We start from the raw sequence: 22,868 nt of genomic DNA on the forward strand, positions 1-22,868 counted from the left end.
TTACGCCTCCACACTGTGGTTTGGCTGTGTAGTGTTTGCGACTTAGATTTTGTCTAAGTCCCTCATAGTTGCGCCACTTATACACTGTATGTGTATAAGGGGCAGTCCTGTCATTTCAATACTTGCACTCAGCCACATTCTCTGTGTGATGTATGGAGGGCAACTTGGTAATTAACCAAGTTGCGCCTCACCCATATCTGTGAGTATATGTATACTCTTCTACTTCGTTTTCTTTTTGATAGGGATTAGGTTCATTAAGTATTACGACCCGATCCAATAAAGGCCCGTGTAGCCGGTTTAATCATGAGGAATTCCGCTTTGGCCCAATGGCGCTCCGAACCAGATATATATGGGCCGTAAGGAAGACTTGGATGGGCTCGAGGCCCATACAAAGGTCCAGCTACGAAGCTAAGTCCTACGATACAACTAACTCTCGTGGATAAACGTCCCGGAGTTCTTGGTGAGATTAGAGTTCTGTCTTATCTGTTACTCCGAAGCGTACTTCGATACGAAGTCTGGAACGTGGAATCATACTTCCATCCAACTTCTGACTCCGAAGCGCCTATATAAAGGGTTCTACCCCTCATAACTAGAACTACGTTTTGGACTTGATTCTTCTCCTAACAGAAGATACGTAGGCATCTCGCACCTAGACCAGTCCAAAGCACGAATCGCTCACGCCCTTTGTTTTCAATTCCATAACATTTGGCGCCGTCTATCGAAAGAAGACAACAACCATGACAAACCCGACCGGGCCACGTTCCGAAATCCACGTTCCCCGTAATAGAAATACCACCGGAATCTCTACCGAGTCAATTCCCATCACCGCCTCCATCCCGCTTGGGACCACTGCTGCTCAAACTACTCTTCCACTGACTTTTGGCACGCTGCCCCCTATGACTCGAGTAATTTCAACCATTAGTGACGCCGGCACACATTACTCAACGGTCACAACAACCACTCGTGGAGGCATGGGAGACGACTATGTGAATGTAACTGACTACGACTCCTCTGAATCGGCGCAGGAGCATGATACCCCCCCTCGAAGGAGGAGAGATGCTGACCCTACTCGACACCGTCAGCGTCGCCATAGGCAAGAAGCCAATGAGCCCCGAGGAGCAACGAACCAAGCCTATGAGGATCGAGTCCGTGCTTATGAGGAGGAGATCGCACGATTAAAAAGGGATCAGGCCAGATTACCGCCTCCGGAACCAAGGGACGAAAACCCTCGTCAGACCGTCATGAATCAAATTCACTTGTTACCAGCAGGCGATCCTGATAACCCCGTTCCCCCTTTTACGCAGAAATCATGGGTGCAAGAATATCCTGAAAATTCAAGCTCCCAACCATTAAAGCTTACGATGGCACGGGTGATCCCGCTAATCATGTTCGGGCCTTCATGAACGCTCTGTTGCTCCAACCCGTCACTGAAGCAATCAAGTGCCGCACTTTTCCTCAAACCTTGAGTGGGATGGCGCAACATTGGTATAGTCCGCCCTCCCCCTAATTCTATCTCTTGTTTTGCTGACTTGAGCAGGGCTTCATAGGGCAATTTGTTGGAAGCAAAACGCATGTTAAGAGCTCTGCCTCTCTAATGAATTTGCATCAAGGTAAGAATGAATCACTCCGGGAATATATGAATCGTTTTACCAAAGAAGCCTTGAAGGTCCCGGACCTAGATCAGAAGGTAGCCATGATTGCACTCCAGCAAGGTACCACTGATGACAACTTTCGCCAGTCTCTAGCCAAGAGGGCCCCCGATAATATGAACGACTTGCAAGAAAGAGCCGGGAAGTACATTAAGGCGGAAGAAAGCCTAAGGAAATCCCAGAGTAACCAAGGGCTGAACACCAATTTTAAGAAACGTGGAAACGATGTCGAGTATAACGCTGAGAACAAATATGCCAAAAAGGATGATGATGAGAAGTCGCCTGCTAAAAAGAAGGTAGGACCAAGGTTCACAGAATATGCTAGGCTCAACGCCCCAAGAAGTCAGATCCTAATGGAGATCGAAAAGGATGAGAGTGTTCGATGGCCGAAGCCCATAAGGACCGACCTAGAGAAACGAAACAAAGATTTGTATTGTCGATTCCACAAAGACACGGGGCATAAGACCGATGATTGTCGACAACTGAAGGACGAAATCGAATTCTTGATCCGAAGAGGCAAGTTGTCTAAATTTACCAAGGATGGAGACAAGAATTATCGGGACAATGACAGTCGTGGAAGAGACAATGATGATAGAGAACTCAGCCTCGAGGGCCTGTGATTAACGTAATCTCCGGAGGGCCTACGGCTGCAGGCACTTCGAGTAATTCAAGAAAAGCTTATGCAAGAGAAGTGATGAATATAGTTGGAGAACCCCGAAACGGGCAAAAATTGACTATACAATGGCATTCGATAATATTGACCTTGAGAAGGTGAAATTCCCCCATGATGACCCCTTAGTAATCACTCCAGTCATTGGAAACTCGTCTGTAAAGAGAGTGCTGGTTGATAATGGAGCCTCGGTGGATATCTTGTTCTATGATGCCTATGAAAAGATGGGATACTCCGATACTCAACTAACACCCTCGGATATGCCTATATATGGCTTCAATAATGTGGAAACCAAGATTGAAGGCATGATCCAACTTCCTGTAACCATGGGTACCGAACCTAGACAAGCCACGTGTATGGTAAATTTCCTGGTCGTTAAAGCCTCATCAACCTATAATGCCATCCTTGGGAGGACTGAATATATGCTTTTAAGGCAATCCCGTCACTTATCACATGAAGATTAAATTCCCGACTTGGAATGGAATTGGAGAAGAACTGGGAGACCAGAAAATGGCCCGAAGTTGTTATATTGGAGCATTAAGACCGGAGGAGCTGGGGGGGGGGCAAGTGCTACCCATAGAATATCTCGATGTTCGGGAAGAAGAAGAAAGAAGAGGCAAGCCTGCCGAAGATTTGGTTCCAGTCCCATTGTATACTGAGGAATCCGAAAGGTCACTTATGTTGGAGCATTACTCCAGGAAGACTTGAAGCAAGAGCTTGTGAGTTCTTGAGGACCAATCGCGATGTTTTTTCTTGGACAGCGGCTGACATGCCAGGTATTGATCCTTTATTCATGACTCACAAGTTGAATGTGAATCCTGATAGGAAACCGATTAAGCAAAAGAAGAGGAATTTCGCTCCCGAAAGGCAGGAAGCCATTAAATAGGAGGTAGATAAGTTGTTGGAAGCCGGGTTTATTGAGGAAATTCAATTTCCAGAATGGTTAGCTAACCCTGTCATGGTCAAGAAGGCAAATGGAAAGTGGAGGATGTGTGTAGACTTCACCGATCTGAATGATGCTTGCCCTAAGGATTGTTTCCCTCTTCCAAGGATAGACACGCTGATAGACGCCACTGCTGGCCATGAGATGTTAAGCTTCATGGACGGATTCAGTGGATATAATCAGATCCGGATGGACAAAGACGACGTCCCTAAGGTATCATTCATTACTGACTTTGGTGTATTCTGTTATTTGGTTATGGCATTTGGGCTTAAGAATGCAGGAGCCACATACCAACGCCTGGAAAACAAGATGTTCAAGCATCTGATAGGTAAAACTATGGAAGTATACGTTGATGAGATGCTAGTGAAAAGCTTGAATAAAGCGGATCACCTAGAGCATTTGAAAGAAGCTTTTGAGGTCCTGAGGACGCATAAGATGATGTTGAACCCAGCCAAGTGTGCCTTTGGGGTTGGTTCCGGGAAATTCCTTGGTCTAATGGTCTCCAAACGTGGTATTGAGGCCAACCCTGACAAAATAAAAGCTATCCTCGACATGGAACCGCCCAAAAGTATAAGGGATGTACAAAAGTTAACAGGTAGGATCGCAAGCCCTGGGAAGATTTGTATCCAAGTCAGGAGACAAATGCTTACCTTTCTTCAAAGCTTTGAAGAAGGTTAAGAATTTCGAGTGGACAGAAGAGAGCCAAGTAGCTTTTGAGGAACTAAAGAAGTACATGGCAGAGCCACCTCTCCTATCGAAACCCATTGATGGAGAGACCTTGTATGTATACCTGGCTGTTTCAGAACAAGCACTGAGTGCTGTATTAGTTCGAGAGGAGTTGAAAGTTCAAAAACCGGTGTACTACGTGAGCAAGGTTTTGCATGGGGCAGAGCTCAATTACTCCGTGATCGAAAATTTGCTTTGGCCATGATTACGGCCTGAAGGAAGCTAAGACCCTATTTTCAATCTCATAAAATAGAAGTCTTGTCATACATAGCCCGAAGGCTAGTGGAAGATTAATCAAGTGGGCAATTGAGCTCGGGGAGTTCGATATCCGATACAAACCGCGAACAGCGATTAAGGCTCAAACTTTAGCTGACTTCCTCGTTGAATGTACCATTAACAACGGGGAAGTCGGGGGGCAAGAGGAAAAGATTGAGGACAAGGTTGAAAACAAGGGTGAAGTACCCAAGCAACCTAAAGAATATTGGTTACTATTTTTTGACGGGGCTTCAAAAACAAAAGGTAGTGGTGCAGGACTTGTGCTCCAAAGCCCCGATGGCTTTACTGTGGAATACGCCATTAAGCTGGACTTCCCAACTACTAACAACGAAGCCGAATATGAGGCTTTGATAGATGGGCTTGGATTAGCCAGGACCCTGAGGGTAAGGAACTTGAAGGTCTGTGGTGACTCGAAGCTGGTGGTTTTCCAAGTGAATGGTGAGTTTGAAGCTCGGGAAGACACAATGCTTAGATATCTGAGGATTGTAAAGACTCAAATGGCATTGTTCGAAGAATGTATTGTAGAATATTTGCCAAGAGAGGAGAACACTAAGGCTGATGCCTTGTCCCAATTGCATCCTCTGATGATGAGGTATGCTCGGGAAGTGTTTATTATCAGGTTATGAGAACCCCAAGCATCGATGCAAAATTGGTTGCTCCGATTGATACGGGAGCCACCTGGATGGATGAAATCAAATTGTACCTTGAAAATGGCCATCTACCAACCAATGCTGATGAAACACGAAAGTTGCAGGTAAGGGCCCTTAAGTACGTGCTCATTGAGGGGATCTTATATCGGAAGTCGTTTGTCATCCCCTACTTGAGGTGCCTAAGGCCTGATGAGGCACGAGAGGCTCTTAGGGAAGTTCATGAAGGGGTGTGTGGCCAACATCTTGGAGGAAGGGCATTGGCTCACAAAGTCACCCGTCTAGGATTTTATTGGCCTGACATGCTAAAGCATGCCCAAGAATATGTGAAGAGGTGCGATCGATGTCAAAGGTTCGCGCCAATAGTGCGACAGCCCCCCTGAGATGTTGACATCTATCAATACTCCTATCCCTTTTGCCATGTGGGGAATGGATATCCTTGGACCGTTTCCACTTGCTAGTGCACAAAGGAAGTTCCTATTGGTAGCAATTGATTACTTTACCAAGTGGATTGAGGCCAAACCACTGGCCAAGATAACCACCAAACAGGTTGCTCAGTTTGTATGGGAAAATATTATCTGCAGGTATGGAATACCACGAATCATGGTGACAGACAATGGGACCCAGTTCAACAATGCTGAGTTTAAGAGTTATTCTGAAGATTATTCAATTGAACTGCGCTTCACCTCGATTGCTCATCCTCAAGCTAACGGACAAGCTGAGGTGGCTAATAGGATAATCCTTGATGGACTGAAAAAGAGGGTTGAGAAGGCCCACGGGTCATGGGCCGAGGAACTGCTTCCAATACTTTGGGCGTATCGAACAACTTGTAAAGTCTCTACCGGAACAACCCCATTCCAGTTAGCTTATGGAGCTGAGGCAGTCGTACCCCTAGAAATCACACATACTTCCTTAAGGGTCCAGCAATATGAGCCGGAAGCCAATGAGGAAGGCATGAGACTTGCACTCGACATGATTGATGAAATCCGTGATGAAGCTCATGCTAAGATTGTGGAAAACCAGAAGCGAGCTTCCTACTATTACAACCTACGAGTTAAAGAACGATACTTTCGAGAAGGAGATCTAGTACTTAGAAAGGTTGAAGCCTCTGGGGTGGGCCCCAAGGGCAAGATGGCTCCTAACTGGGAAGGCCCATATCAAATTAAGGCTGTTACGGGCCATGGCTCATACAAGCTTCAGACCCTTGAAGGAATTGAAGTCCCAAGAAGTTGGCACGCGACCAACTTGAAGATATATTATGTTTGATACATATCCTATGATAGTAGATATTAATAGTTATCACAAGAATAAGGTCATTTCGACCACTGCCATGTAGCTGAATTCAAGAAAAGTTTATCTCTTTTACTATGATATTAATGAAAGTCCCGAGGATTTTTGCCTTGTTTTTGTTAAAGTGTTATGAACTTATTTATGTTTACCTTCGAATAAACATCCTGAAAATGGATAAAGGCTTGAAGCTGAGAAAAGATACTAAGTAAATTCCAAGCCCAAATATGTCGGTTAAAAGTCAACCGACCCTGATGGGCTATCACAATCACTAAAAAATGATTACGAGAATCCAAGCTGTAAGCCCAACCTAATCATTGGAAGACGATTTGGAGTTTTGAAATTCTAAGTGAGAATTACTTTGAATTAATCCCGATTCATGAAAGTTAAAGTTCCGGTGACTATTTCGAGATTTGAATTAACAAATCTTACGAGAGTTAATCTAAAATATTCTAAGTAAAGAATATTAAATGCACGATATGCAAAATATGAAACAAAAGTAACTTAAATAAATAAGTTAAAACCCCGAAGGGTATAAATATCCGAATAAGTTAAATAAATACAAGGATAAGCCACGCAGGGCTGAAATAGGCCTAGTCTAGGGGAGCCCGTCATCGAAAGCCTCCTCGTCCTGTTCCTTCCCTGGAGTTGGGCCGCGTCTTGGGCCTCCCCAAGAGGAGTCTCATCCTGGGCTTCAACGTCTTGAGCTTTTTCCCCGAGATTCGCCCCAGTCTCATCATCGCTCTTCGACCTCGAGTTCCTCGGTCGGAATTTCCCCATCTTGGGAGTCAACTGGGTGCGAGTCCCCAAGATTCTCGACCTCCGTGGGAGAGGAAATTTCTTTCCCTTGAAGGTCTGGAACTGGGAATCGTTCCAGGGTAACTCCCTCAATTTGGGAACCGAGCTCCTCGATAATCTTAACCCAACAAGACTTGAACGTCTTAGGGAAGCTTGCATCGTACTCCGCCATCAGGAGATCCTCGTACTCTTGGGATTTCTTGAAATCTTCAACGGCCTCCGCTCTGACCCGCGCCAACTCCGCCTCCAGGGTGCGGACTTTCTCCTGCTCCGCCACGAGCTCCGCCTCGACCTTCCTAAATTGCTCAAAGTTGGCGGCCGAGGTTTCGAAGTAACGATCACGGTCGCGTTCCGCAATCGCCTTCTCCGCCCTCACCACGCCTTCAAATTATGCACGGCGGCTTGAAGGTAGGTGTTCATCTGCACAAAATAAACGGAGAATTACTAAGTCAGAAAACACCTAAGTAAAAAAGGGGGTGAAAAATATTTCCAAGTACGGAAAGGAAAAATCATCAAATATCGGAAAAAGGGTATTTGGGCCTTACCGTGGCAACCGCTTGGGCCCCGAACATCTCGATCTGTAGATCGTCGGAGGACTCGACCACGTGAGCCCGTCGCGCGGAGTCACGACGTTCTTAGACCGCTCAGGGGCGGCCCCGGGCATCGCCCACGATAGTATCCTTATTCAAAAGGCCCCATTGGACCACGTAAGGACTTGGGTCCTCATCCACAGCTTTGGGTCTTGGAGCCAAAAAGCTGGGACTTTCTCCATGACTTCTTGGGCCTCGCTCTTCCTGGGCCTCTTGACCCGTTGGACTTCGGCCGGCACACTTTTTTTCAGCGGCGGCTGCTCCCTCTTCGCAAAAATGGTGTTTAATCTATCCAAGGCTGCAAACATAAAATTATGAAATGGTTAGAACACATGGTAAATAGATAAGGCCCAAAGAAGTAAGGTAAAAGTAAAGTACCCTCTGGGCCCAAATCGCTAAGCCCGTGTTCCTGGAGCGAGGCTTCAGAAACGAGAACGAAAGGGATTTTCTAAATTAATTCTAAAATTGTGAATGTGAGAAAATTGTGATTAAGCTTTTGAAATCTGAACTACAGTTAATAATCAGTTGACACTCAATTACTGTGGTGAATCTGATCTTTCTTTTCACCACTAATGCTTTGATTTCCTTGGAAACATCAGATTTGGAGGTACCACTGAACTTTCTATTGACAATCAGTCACACACATTTACTTTTGTTTCATGGAGGTGTCAAAGAAAAGATGTCAGATACGTGTGGTGTAATTCTGATAACTCCTACTATTCTGAAATCCTTTTTGAATGCTTTAGATGTGGATACTTTGTCTATAAACAATGTGTCGATAAGCTCTTTGGGGGATGTTTTCCAAAATAATTTGCAGTTGTATCATAAGTTATTGTATTCCTTTTGTTTCTACACTTTCTGTTGAGAGTGCCTGGTTAGCCTTTTATATTCCCAAATAGGCTCACTTTACTTAAGTTTCAAATACTAGCCCATGATCTCAATTAACCTTTTTTTTGCAATTACAGTGAATAATTACATTAAATTTAATGCAGATCAATTTTTAGGACTGTAACTACTGCTGGTACTTTAGACTTTTAGTTCTTTCAATAGCCGGCCAAACGACTACAGAATGAATGGTTTACTCTACCTCAATCACCATTTCGAAATCTATACAAAAGTTTTTTTTTTAAAAGAAAATAGATATTAGTGTTTCCTCTACACTGTTATTAGTTCTGAAAATGAAACTAGTTATGTTATATCCAATTTTTTTTGAACTTGATGTTCAACGTTATATATAGCTAATATTTAAACTTATCATGAGGTATAAAGCTAAAAAATTTATGCGTTAATAATGCAAATATTTTTTGGGGGTTTGTATTTTTTGGTAACACTACTTGGTATTTATGATAAAAGCAGGGGCATGCTCAGGGACGGATTGAGCATGGGAGCAGTGGGGGTACTTGCCCCCACTGACCTTCATATTAAATATGTATTTCTACTATGATTCTCATCATATAGTTCATTTGCCCTATGATTCTCATCATATAGTTCATTTGCCCTCATAGTTGAGGTGTTCTTCGTTACCCCGGGAAGTACAAGTTCAATTCCTTTTGGCATTTTTTATAGCAAATCTTTTGTCCCTCTTCCTTTCTTTTCCCCTTTGTTATATTTTGTCCCCATTACTCTAAAAGTCTAGCTCCGTCCCTGGGCATGCTTGGATCTTTTTCTGAAGTAGGTTCCTTAAAACCCAACTTATTTTTATAAACTAAAAGGCGAATGAGAAGATGATTTGTAAACTTGTGCAGACGCTTCATGTCAGAGATGGCATCTCTATGTTTCTGTAAGTTATAAAAACTTAAGTAATCTGTTTTGGTCACTTTAACTTCTCTTTGTTTTTGTCTCTTTTCATTCCTGTAATATTCAGGAACTCTGTATATTTGTGCTATAACCGGATTTGTCTCCATAGGGCATAACTTCTAAGTAAATGAAATGAACCAAGCTTTTCTCTTGGAATCCTTTGTAGATGGACACAAATGCAATCTTTAGTAATCTGGATAAGTATGTAAGGTTTGATTTGAGCTGTGCTAAGAGAAAAATGTATGACCGATGAACTTTAGATGGTGTAATTAATTTAGTTGAAGAAATTGTTTATGTTTTGATAGAACTAACATATGGAAAGCACTATATCAGATGCACTGTTTTCTAGATCAAGTATTTCTTGTTGCTAACTAAAATGCAGCATATTCCAAAGTTATACTTTCGACAGCAACGTATGACTGTATGAGCACAGATTGGATCATGTATATCTCTGTAATCACTTTACCAGGGACTTGCATTGCAGGTATAGTCGCTGATTTTGGTTGAAAGTCCCGCTAACTCTACTAGGTGTGGCATGTAAACAAAGCTTTTGGAAGCTGCCATCTTTTGCTGAGAGAATTCCATGGAAAATCTTTTGAACTCTACATGATGTAATTCCTTTACATGCCAAGTGTAGCAACTATTTATGTCTAGGGGGTGATAAACTCTGTAAACTTTACTCTCATGTGCTACTACTATCTTCTGATATGTGTTATTCGGGTTGCGCTTTTCTTTTTGTTCAAATGCATTTGTTCCTCTAATTATATTTACATTGTGGGAATTTATCTTCGACAATGAAGTGCACTCAAAATGTTTATACTCTATCTCCCTCTCATTTTTTACAGTTTTTTTTACACTGCTCGACACGCATTCTAAGGCGCATAGTTGTATAAATTATTTTTAAAAAAAATTCTTTTTTGTATAAAAATAAAACAACAACTTTTATTCAGAAGAAAAAAAGTTCAAAATAATTCAACAAACTACATTTTACGAGAGTATTTGAATGTGTATCGAGCTCCCGTTCCCCAAAGTAAACAAATGAGGAGGCGGAGGAATATTAATGTAACTGGCTAGTTGTTTAGACACAATCCTCTTTGTCTCCGAAGGATGGACATACCTCTAATTACAGTTTTGATCGAATGAGTGATCAAAACAAACTCTAGGCCGTGTTTAAAACTTGATATTTGGAAAAAGATTATCACCTTGATGAAATAAGAAGATAAATGATCAGAATTTGGATAAACCAACACAAATGAAAACAAAATTGAATTGAATATATCTTAAAAGTATTTGCAATAATAATTTAGAAAAAAAAAAGTATTTGCAATAAACTCTTAAATTATTTTTTAAAGTAACTAACTGAATACATGATTCCTATTAATTCAATATATTGAAGTCTAAACAATTTTATAGTCTATTTTCAATAGTTAACCGCAAACCATTTCTGAGTTGGTGTATAAAACTACAAGTCGAACTCTATTACTTTTACATTGCTAAATAGTTTTAAATATTAAAAATACTCATAATAATATATTATCATATATTATTTTAAAAAAATCATAATGATGTTAAAAATAAAATTATAAATATCTAATTTTGAATATCTTTTTTTAACAAAACTTCATACATCTTTTCTTAACTCTAACGTGTTCTATTTCAATACAAATACTAACCATTACGTAATCCTGATACACGATAAATATCATTTTTCCGAAGATATACGAAATATGTAAAATCTGATTTAAAATAATTGAATAATAAATTATCACATATTAATAACAGAAAAATATTTATAAATAGATAATAAATTGTAAAAAGATATTTGTCATGTAACATATTAGAGTTAAAAAGAGTTATATGAAGGTTCTAATTAAAAAAAGATATTCAAAATTGTATATTTATAATTTTTTTAACATCATTATAATTTTTTTATGAAATATTATATAAAAATGTATTGTCATGAGTGTTTTTAGTATTTGAAACTGTTTAATGATGTAAGACTAATAAACCTCCACGTGTTGGGGACTTGTAGTTCTAACAGAAGAATATCAAACCAAAATTTTTGACGACTACCAATATACTCATGTTGCTTATTATAGTGTACTAGCGTATAACCCGTGCAATGCACGGGGCAGTAGTTATTATATTTTTATTTTACTGTATATATTATAACTTTAAATATTTTATTATAAAAGTAGAATTATGCATAGAATAATGCGGTAAATAAATTTTTTATTTAACAGATGATTAAATTCTTAGTAGTTAAGTCCGTCAAATGGCTGATTAAAATTAGGTCGAATATATATATTTAAATGAGAATGTTAAAATATGTTTTTATATGTTATAATTTAAGGAGACATATAAACCCAAATAGGAACAACCAATAAACTTTTAGTATTTTGTTATTAATAATTAACAATATAGTACAAAACATATTATAAGTTAAGCGACATATAACCTAAATAACGACTTGGGTCGAATATCAACCGGCTCACCAAACTCGACTGATCAACCGACCAACTGGACTTTATATATTCAAGCTTTAATAATATAATATATAGTATAGTATATATTTATAATAGTTACTTTTAAACTAAAATCATTTGAGTATATAAAAATAATGTCAATGTATTTTGTTGGAAAACATCACCGGTTAATTATTAATAATTTCATATATATAATATTATATTCTTATATGTGTGTGTGTGTGTGTTGCTCGTGTTAATCATAGAAGATCGAATTTTTAGTTAAAAAATCTAAAAAAGATAATGTGTTTTAGTTAAAAGGTAATTACTAATTACCATGTTTCTCGATGTTATTTTAGAAGATAGAGTTTTTTTTGTTTAGTTAGAAAGGGTAATTGTGATGTTGTCCAATATGATTTTTGGAAGTTGAGTCTTTTTAGTTAGAAAATATAAAGAAGATAATATTTTTAGTTAAAAAGGATACTTGATTATCTAAATAGGCTCATAATTCGGCCCAAGTACCGGCCGACCAAACTTTTAATGTTTAGATTTTAATAATACTAGCGTATAGCCCGCGCAAGGCACGAGAGTTTTTTAATTATTTATAAACTTTTTAAATATATTGTAAATGGTGTGAAAAAATTAATTATTAAATAATAAATTAACATTTTTTATAAAATAAAATTCAAAATTATGATTTGTTTGTAAGTTAAACTGTTGTAAATACACCATCACAACCATTAATGACTTCAAATAAACTATTTTAATCAAGTCATTCCTTTTCCCGTATGTATCATGCCAAAGTATTAAATTCTTTCTATCAAATTTTAATATATTTTGAGTAGAATACGTTACGCCAACTCCTATCAGATTATATTTATAAATGTATTTTATATTAGAATTATTATAATGTGATTTAAATATTTTTCAGAAAACATGCAATAAGAAGGTAGAATCTATTTTAGATTAAGAAAAAGTTTTTGTATTCGTTCTTCACATAAATTCGGCTTATTATTTTTCAAATATCTTATAAAAAAAATTGTGAAGGTGCAATTTATATGATTCTACAAATAAAAATAGTAGGAAATATTTATATTGGATTAAAAAATCATAAACACGTGAAAGACAAAATTTGTTTTGGATTCGGAAAAGGAATTATGAACATGCAAGTAGATATCCGTTGCCTTATAGAACAAAAGTTAATTTTGTTCTAATCCAACTATGCTTATTTGTTCGATATACGATCCAACTGATGATAAACTTTTCGACCATACGACCATTCGACCAAATTATCTCTCTTGCGCTTATTATATAAGTATACAATAGTATAGATATATAGGCTGACATTCAGAGAGTGACTCTTTATATGGAGTTACATAGTGCGCCACTATAAATTATCAATTTTATTATTAGAATACATATAAAACGTGATTCTAATATAAAATACTATAAAATAAATCTATTTTAAGTAATTTAACACTTAAAATTTGATTAAAAAATTATATTTTCGAAACTGATTCTACAACAGAATAATTCTGGATGATTATTATTCTGTTACAGAATCATGTTGAGATATTGCATAATTTTAGATGATCTTTGGAATTAAAAAATTGTATAATTTCGTTTTCGGTTTAATAATCAAGATTTGCAATTATATTTCATAAAAAATATAATAGAATATATATTATGTATATATTTATAATGGTGTGCTACGTAACTCCATATAAGAGGGTATGCTATGGAGTGCTACCCATATATATATATATATACTATAGATTACATATTTATATTTATGTTGAGTTTTATATCATTTATATTTTTCAAACTCAATCTAGGCAGAATCCAAGGTATATTTACTTTTTAAATAAACCTACGTACATTTTTCGACTCAAATTACTTCCAAACAAGATTTACAAATGAGAAAATCACCAAGTTAGTAATCCACTCTCGTGAATAATCAGACAAGTACCACTATCTCAGAGTATTTGATTAATTCCATATAGCCATCAACAATTAGATCAAACATGAAACATTCTTGATTATCTTTTGCTGTGTTGATCTCATCCATTAGAATCTTGGCATCTGTTTCTATTCTTGATAACACATTTATTCTCATATTTTCAAATTTATGTAACCCTATGTTTTTCATATTAACCCAATCAGTAATTAGAATTTTTTTTTTTTTTTTATAAAAGAGCTCATTCAATAATAAAAAGCCATACGGAATCTACATAACCAGTCGCGTCGAACAAACAAAATACAGAAACAATCACTGATTAATCCATTCTTCTCGGAGATAAAATCACGTGATTTGTTGAAGATGATATATACACATGCTTCGCCACTTTCGCTTCCACCATAAACAGTTTGAGCTATCGACTGAGAATGCAATCGCCTAGTAACTTTTAATACCTAATCAAGCACCATACTCACACAAATGGTGAGAAAATAACAAAACTCACACAAACGGTGAGACAACAAGAAAACAAAACCAAACGTGACAAACTAGCAACCATAGATTTGCAATTGCGAAAATAAAATACTAACTAAACCAAGGCAATCTTTAGATCTAGGGAACAACCCACAAAAACAAGATAACTCAGACCACTTTCGAGAATTAAATCACTGAGAAGAATGAGAAATCTGAAACTCCGTGGAATTAAGATCTAGAAATAGAATGCCAAATCGGAAAAGACTTTAAATCCTTAGATCCGAAAAAACAAACTAATGTTAAACTTAAGAAAGAAAGGTTAATCTTACCCAACAAAGAAGATTTTAGAGGGATCAACAAGTTTTTTTGAAAAAATAAAACAAAAAATAAAAACTTTTGGGGCTTTCCACCGGTGGAGATCTGGTGGAAGCCCCTACGCAGCTAAGAAAGAGAAGGAAGAGCTGCTACGAAAATAGGGTTTGGGGAGAGAGGCTGCGGCGAGAAGATGTTTTTAGTAATTAGATTTTTAAAGAGTTAATTACAGTTTGTAACCCATAGGATTGCTCCAAACGCACTTAAGATCCTGAACTATCAACGTGACATAATGCACCCTGAACTTTACATTCCTGTGCAAGTTGTAACACATAGTCACTATTCCGTCCAAATATGCCGTTAACTTTAACTGTTTGAGAGGTAACAGTGTGTGTATTAGTTTCTAACAGCTATTTTACCTCTTGTGACCCCTCAAAAATTATGTATTATATTTTGAAATTATTTCTGAACACACACAACGATGTAAAACAAATTTAAAATAAGTTTTAAAGTATGTATCTAGATTTAGAATCTGAAAATTTATTATTATTTTTACATAAACGATGTAACTTATTTTAAAATTTTAAAATAAATACATATTTTAAAAATTATTACATCGTTGTGTGTGTTCAGAAATAATTTCAAAATATAATACATAAACTTTGAGGAGTCACAAGGGGTAAAGTAGCTGTTAGAAACTAATATACACACTGTTACCTCTCAAACAGTTAAAGTTAACGGCATATTTGGACAGTATAGTGACTATGGGTTACAACTTGCACAGGAATGTAAAGTTCAGAGTGCATTATGTCACGTTTGATAGTTCAGGATCTTAAGTGCGTTTGGAGCAATCCTAGGGGTTACAAACTGTAATTAACTCAATTTTAAATGAATAGCATGATAAATATACATTTACATATATAATATTATAATTTAATGTAATGTGATTGATAAATAGTTTATAATATATATGACAATAAATCATATGATATTTGTTATCATTAAATTATAAATATCATCTTTTAAATTCTATAAAAACAACATATATGAGAATTTAAAATGATAACTTTCATATTATTTTATAGCAACATATATGAGAATTTAAAATGATAATTTTCATATTATTCTATTTTGATATTTATGATGAGAAGAAAATAACGTCGGAATACAAAATTCTTATCAGTTAGATTGAAATAAAAATAAAAAAATTATATTACATAAGAATTTTTTTTTATAATTAATAAATATCGAGCCAAACAATTTACCTTTAAGTTCAACTATCACAAACTAAACTTTTGATTATTATTTATTTATGAAAAGATACGTAGGAATCTCGAATTCCGAAAACAGTTTTAAAATCACAAAGCTCACCCATCGTTTTCCGATCCATAACATTAATCTCATGCGAAATTTTATATAATCTTAGATATGATAATTTTAAAAACATCATCAGACTTATAATTAAACAATGACTAAAGCCAACAAAATAATTTCATAATTTAAAAGCTATTTTTATGTATATAAAAATCATTTAAATATAACTAATAAATAAAATATCATCATCTTATGTCAATATATTTTAAAAATATAATTAATATTTTAAATATTATTAACCAAAAGAAATGACTAAATTTATCTATTATCTTTAAAATGTTATTATATATAAACGGTATCAACCCCCCCATCACATATTGGTACGGCACGAGTTTAACTTGGGGAGACGATGATTTATCCTCCCTATACAGCTCTTGTTGGTCCTTGAATGTATTACAGGGGGTTTGAAAGCAAACTAAGTTATGAACACTTGTAATTTAACTTCACAAAATAAATGGTTTATTTATCTTGCTTTTTTGCTACAACCTCGAAGAATTAATCTCGAGCTTCGTTTCTCAAGGAATACACTGTGTTTCACTCCCATGGTGTTCTCTCTGTTTGATCTCTCTGTGTTTGCACTTACTCAGCTCAAGCTCGGTTCCCATACTTATATTAATGTTTAACCTTACTTGGGCACCACGGGTTCTGTAGATCTATAAAGTAGTCTTTTGCTTTTGCGGCTACTTTACAGAACACAGCCCATGTGACATTCGTAACATGCATTTCTACAGTTGTTACCTTGTATGAAAAGCAACCTAAGAACATTCTATTTTGAGTAACTTAGAGGTGAACGAAAGTGACTTGTCTCCTTTCAAGGTAGTTATCCACAACTTTGTGTATTCTTGAGCTTCAAGCTATAGGCTTGATACTTGATAGGTCTGCTACAAAACATCTTTCTGCAGCATTCCTAGGATTGAACATCTTTATCTGCCACAAGATTTGACTTGATGTGGAGTCAAATCTAATCCAAGATCTCCAGCGACAGTGACATAGGAACATCAGAACTTGTTGTCAAAACAATGATTGAGATGACAATGGCTTCCTGAATACGCTTTAGGTAGGAACGCCAGAGTTTGCTGTCATGTAAGCAGAAACTTGTTGTCTGCGGAGCTTCAGCCAAAGTTGTTGTCAAGAGCAAACTTGTTGTTGAGACTTTGAAACTATCTGCCTTGTGTAGTACTGCTGTCAAACATCTTGACAGTAGCGGTCTTTTAATCTTGCTGTCATTTGTCTTCGCGCCTTAGGGCATGAACAATTTTGAATTGAACTTCTTCCAAGTATGACCATTATAGTTCTGACAGAGATAAAACTATACTACAAAGACATACTCTGGCTGTGACAGTATGTTCTACTTAGATAAATCTAAGTACATGAAAATGTTAAGTTGACTGCTGTCTATCACCCATAAATCCCAACAATCTCCCCCCAATTTGTTTTTATGGACAATAACAATAAATTTACAATCTATACATGCTGTCAACTTAACTAACATAGATCAGAACAGTTAAAACTTTATTTCTGAAAAATGTTAAGTTATACTAAATCATTTGATCATAGAATTTATAAATTGATCAATCAAATGAAATGGTGAAGGGGATAAATGCTTCTTAAAATAAGCAGATAGAAAGAATTTTCACTTAGCTCATTTTTTAGCTTTCTTTTCACCTTTGGCTTTCTGTTCTTCTCTCTTTAGTTCATCCACTAAGAGATTTAGATCAGCAATCAAAACAGCTTCTTATGGAGTTTCGATAAAATCTTCAATTCTATTCTGTAAGGCAAAGGAACCGAAGTCTCTAGCTCCATCAAGAGTAAACCATAACTGATGTCCACTCTTACAGTATCTGAATTCCATTTCATTTCGATTGATTCTAAATTTCCTTCCAGGGACACTGTATAAGGTTTCTCTTCTCTTTTCATCCAGCTTGGGATCTTCATTCTCTCTGCTTGCGAGAACAACTTCGCATTCTTCGGCAAACTGAGCTTCCAGATTGTTTAAAGTGTTAGGGATATACTGAAATATTCGTTTGAAGTATATAACGATTTGAGAATCTTGAATTGTAAAGCATAATGTAACGTAAATGTAATTACGATAACTCAACACAACAAAAGACAGGAAACAATACGTAAGTATAATACAGGAATCTACAGGTTGGAGATCCGATACGAACAGACAAAGACAATCAAGATATCTGAGACGAACATCCGTCCACTGGAAGAAGTTCATTAATATGTTCAAGCCTCAGTGATGAATAAAGCTCAATCAGTTTCCACTATCAAGATTGCCTGAAGATCAAGTATCAAAGACCAGAAGATTCCAGTATATCTATTTTGATTATTTATAATCAAATTTATCGAAGCAACATCAAACCCGGAATGACTGATCAAGTATATTATCAAGCAAAAGGATTCAAGGAATTATTTCAGCTCTAGTCGTTCGTGAACCAGACCAGTGCACAGGACGTCAGGACATACGAAAGTATTCAGTGGATTCGATCAACGAATTATTTGATCAAGTCAATCTGTGTTGCATCAACAAAGAATTAAATTTATATATATATATATATATATTTATTATTAATTGGAATTTACTTGAAACCTTAATAATTCAAGTAAATTCATAAAAAAAATTAATGATATATATATATATATACATATCCAACAAATATAAATTACAAGTAAATGTTTGACTTTAGTCAAACTTGCGCCTGTATGTATAAATACAGTGCTAATTCACTTAGAAATTTTCTAAGTGTAACACTGGTACACTGCAACACAGAAGAATGATTCAAGGCGCAAAGTTTGACTTAGTCAAACCCTGCGCTAGTTTCCATCTCTGGAAAATGGCTAAGGATGGCTCTTCACTGTACCATTGTTGAGGCGCAACAATTGGTCAAATGCCGCGCCTCTGACTAACATGCCTTGGCGCAACTTCGTTCTCATACTTAGAATAATTCTAAGTCATGTGAATACTCCACTGTGAAGAAATGGCGCAACTGTTGACCACTTGGAGCGCAACAATTGACTGAGTCAAAACAAGTTCAACAACTCAGAAATTTTCTAAGTGCAGTGCAACACTGGACAGAGTGTTGGCGCAAGGTTTGACCAAGCGCCAACTTTGACTTTCCCATGGAGTACTGATTTAGCGCAAGTTCAACTTTGGAGTTAGTTTTATTTTGGACAATTCAATTTAACTGCAGTTAAATTGAATTCGTCCAGGACGAACGCGTTAACCATGGTTAGATGTTGGAAGCCTATAAATAGAGCTTTGTGTTTTCATTTAAAAACAACTACACACTTTGTAAGTGCACACACTATAGACATTCTCGAGAGCAAAGTTAGAATATCGATTTAATCGAGAGTTTGTATTAGAGTGATTGTAGTCTCTGCAGCCGACATTCGTGTTGGAATTTGTAGCACCCGAGGATTATTTTTAATATAAGAATATTCCCTGACTTGCTGGAGTTGTTTGATTACGATTGATTTAAACTGGACTTAAACAGAATTATTCCGCAATTAAATTAAATCGAAGAAATCGGTATAGACGTATTCAACCCCCCTTCTACGTCTATTGGACCTAACAATTGGTATCAGAGCCACGCTGATCGATATACAGATATGAGATCCGTTACCAATCTGAGAAGCTAGCTGTCCGTACAATCGTAATTTTATCTGATAACAATGTCGACACACAAGTTAGGAATCAAAGTACCTCCATTTGACAAGGATGACTACAACAACTGGAAAATGAAGATGTTGCTGTATATCAGAGTTGCCAATCCCTTGTACATTGGGATTCTGGAAAATGGTCCGTTTGTGCCAATGAAGATTATTCCTGAATCTGTTGAAAATGGTGTTCGCATTCCACAAAAGTCTGTTCCCAAAGAGAAAAGCGAATACACTGAGACTGACAAGGAATATATTGCACATGACCATAATCTGCAACTCATAATTGTTCAATCAATGACCAAGACTATGACACATCTAATTCTGAGTCTGAAAACATCAAAGCAGATGTGGGATACTGTCGAGCCATTAATGGAGGGACCTGAAGAAGTCAGGGAAAATGGAAACGATATGTTGATTGCCAGATATGAAGCATTTCAGGCAATACCTAGAGAGAACATTTCTCAAATCTACGAAAGGTTCATGTTACTGTTAAATGAACTCACTCTGCATGGAAAGACTTATCCACAGAAAGAGATTAACAGAAAGTTCTCATTTGTGATGCCACCTCATCTAGTTGTGAAGACTGAGACCATCCGGGAAAGAAGCGACTTCAGGACTATGACTCTGGAAAAACTGTTTGGAAAACTGAAGACGTTTGAGATGGAACTCGAACAAAGAAAGATCATATATGGTGGTGGATCATCTGAAGCCAAGAGTATGGCCTTACAAAAGACCACTGCACTGATTGCTGATGAACCATACTTTGGTTATCAGCAACTAGTTGAATATGGCATTAATCATCACACTGTTGCACAAAGTGATTGTTCTTCTGTCAAAACTGATTATCCTTCTACCAAGTCTGAGATTGTAGAAGCTGAAATTGATGAAGTTTCTGTGGAACCGGAGGATGATTTTTATACTCAGGAAGAGCTAGAGCAGCTAGAGGATAAGTCTATGGCTTATATGGCTGCAAGGTTCAAGCATATCAAGTTCAGGAAGAACCCCCGGTACAAGAAAACTTCAGGAAATAAGTTTCAGAACAAAGGAGGATACTCAGGGTCAGGGTCTAGAAGTACCGGTAGTTACAAACCAAACATGTACGACAAGAGCAAAGTCAGATGCTACAACTGCAATGAATGAGAGCACTTTGCAACAGAGTGCAGGAAACCCAAAGCGGCTCCTGTCAAAGAAAGAAGCAACTCATATGATAAGAAGAATTCTTATGAGGATCTGAAGAAAAAGAATGAAAAGCTGAAAGCTAAGTTGGAAGCAATGGTTGCCAAGCATAAAGGAAGGGCATACATTGCTGAGGGAAAAAGCTGGGATGACACGGATTCTGATGATGAACCTGTTCAGAGCAACTATGCATTTGCATTAATGGCTGACACTGTCGAGGAATCTCCATCTCAGGTATCTCCTGAAATTTCTGTTGATGACATGACTACTGCTGATTATAAAAAGACTATTAATGAACTAGGTCAAGAGATGTATAACTTGCACACTAGTTTATTAGCTTCAGAATCAGATAACTGTAGTCTATCTCTAAAGATAGCTAAACTTGAAGAACGGATAGACGAGTTAGCTTTAGAGAAACTCATGAACACTAACCTTAAAGATAGAATTGAATATCTAGAGAATAAGGAGAAGTGTAATGCATAAATCGAGGAATCCCTTAGGTCCCAAATAGCTGATCTAGAAACTAAGCTTAAGGCCTATCAGAATTCTGCTTTTCTATAGAAAGAGATCTTGGATAGTCAAAGGGTCGATAAGAAGGTTGCTATTGGCCTTGACTATAGTTCTTTAGAAAGTTCTAAAAGAAAGAAGAGAAAAGAAAATGAAGGTATATTTGTTTCATCAGGAATTGAGAATGCTCCTGAAGGAACAAATGTACCTAAGATTCTAAAGAACACCAAGACCACTATCTTTAGAAAGGCACAAACGGAACCTCTGATAGAAGAAGACCTTGCCATTAAGGAAGAGTTGAAAAATGAGGAAGTTGTTAAGCCTCAAGTAAAACAGGAAACACAAGACGTACCTTCTAATCCCCAAGTTAGAGAAGATTCTGATAAAACTGGATTAGGAAGTACTAGTTCCAACAAAAAGAAGAACCACAGAAATGGTAAGCTAGATGCTAAGAAAACCAACTCTGGGACTCCTAGTGCTAGAAAGGTTTGTAACAATTGAAATTCTACTAATCATCTTACTCATGCATGTAAAATGACTAAAGTAGATACTCCTGTTACTAGCATGCCTAATACTGTTAACATGAATGCTGTTCATTTGCCATGTGGTAGAGTAGGTTGCATGCAATGTGCAATGAATATGATGTATGCATGTTTTACCATGTTAAATGCATCTTTTTCTGCATCACCTGCTATGAATATGAATATGCCTGCACCTTCTGTTGCCCCTGTGGCAAAGACTGCTAGTTCTTCTAAGAAGAAGGAGACTCCAAACTCCAAGTCTAAAAGCACTTCTTCTAAGACTAAAAAGGAGAAGAGTCCAGTCACCCCTGAACAAGCACATGTTAAAACAGATTCTGTTGATACTCCTGTTTCTACTAAACCACCTGGACCCAAGAACGTCTGGGTACCAAAGAAAGTTTAATCCATTTGTGAATGCAGGGCACAAGAAAGAAAAGCAAAATTGTGTGGGTTCTTGATAGTGGTTGTTCAAGACACATGACTGGAGAAAAGTCCCTGCTCACAGATGTGGTGATGAGAACCGGCCCGATTGTAGTCTTTGGAGATGACAGCAAAGGATTCACAACGGGATATGGTAAGCTGAAAGTTGAAAATGTCATCATTGAAGATATCTCTCTGGTGGAAGGACTCAAGCACAATTTACTGAGTATCAGTCAGTTCTGTGACAAAGGTTACGATGTAATCTTTCAGAAGGAAGTTTGATTGATCCAGAACCGGAAGAACAAGGATCTTACACTCCGTGGTGTAAGAAAATCAAGTTTGTAAAGCTGACATAAATTCAGCAAGTAAGGGGGAGGTCAAGTGTTTCTATAGCAAGGCCTCTGTTGATGATAGTTGGTTATGGCATCGGAAGCTCTCACACTTGAACTTTAAGACTATGAAATTCTTTAGTCAAAAGTGAACTTGTGAGAGGACTTCCACAGAAAGAATTTTGTCAAGAAGGACTCTGTGATGCATGTGAAAAAGGGAAGTCAAAGAAAGCATCGCACGTGAGCAAAGGAATGACTGACATTGGTTCACCCCATCAACTGAT

At 37.1% G+C, this 22,868-nt stretch overlaps 2 protein-coding genes across 2 annotated transcripts; both read left to right on the forward strand.

Moving 5' to 3' along the window:
* Window positions 1-737: 737 nt before the first annotated feature.
* Window positions 738-2,269, forward strand: LOC135152126 (uncharacterized). The gene is made up of 2 exons (XM_064091960.1): window positions 738-1,370; window positions 1,538-2,269. The coding sequence occupies exons 1-2, from the start codon at window positions 738-740 to the stop codon at window positions 2,267-2,269; spliced, it is 1,365 nt and encodes a 454-aa protein (XP_063948030.1).
* Window positions 2,270-2,390: 121 nt separating this feature from the next.
* LOC135152127 (uncharacterized) lies at window positions 2,391-2,783 on the forward strand. Its single transcript, XM_064091961.1, has one exon. The coding sequence runs from the start codon at window positions 2,391-2,393 to the stop codon at window positions 2,781-2,783; it is 393 nt and encodes a 130-aa protein (XP_063948031.1).
* Window positions 2,784-22,868: the final 20,085 nt, after the last annotated feature.

The sequence above is a fragment of the Daucus carota genome, chromosome 4 (assembly GCF_001625215.2).
Source record: "Daucus carota subsp. sativus chromosome 4, DH1 v3.0, whole genome shotgun sequence".
Lineage (NCBI taxonomy): Eukaryota > Viridiplantae > Streptophyta > Magnoliopsida > Apiales > Apiaceae > Daucus > Daucus carota.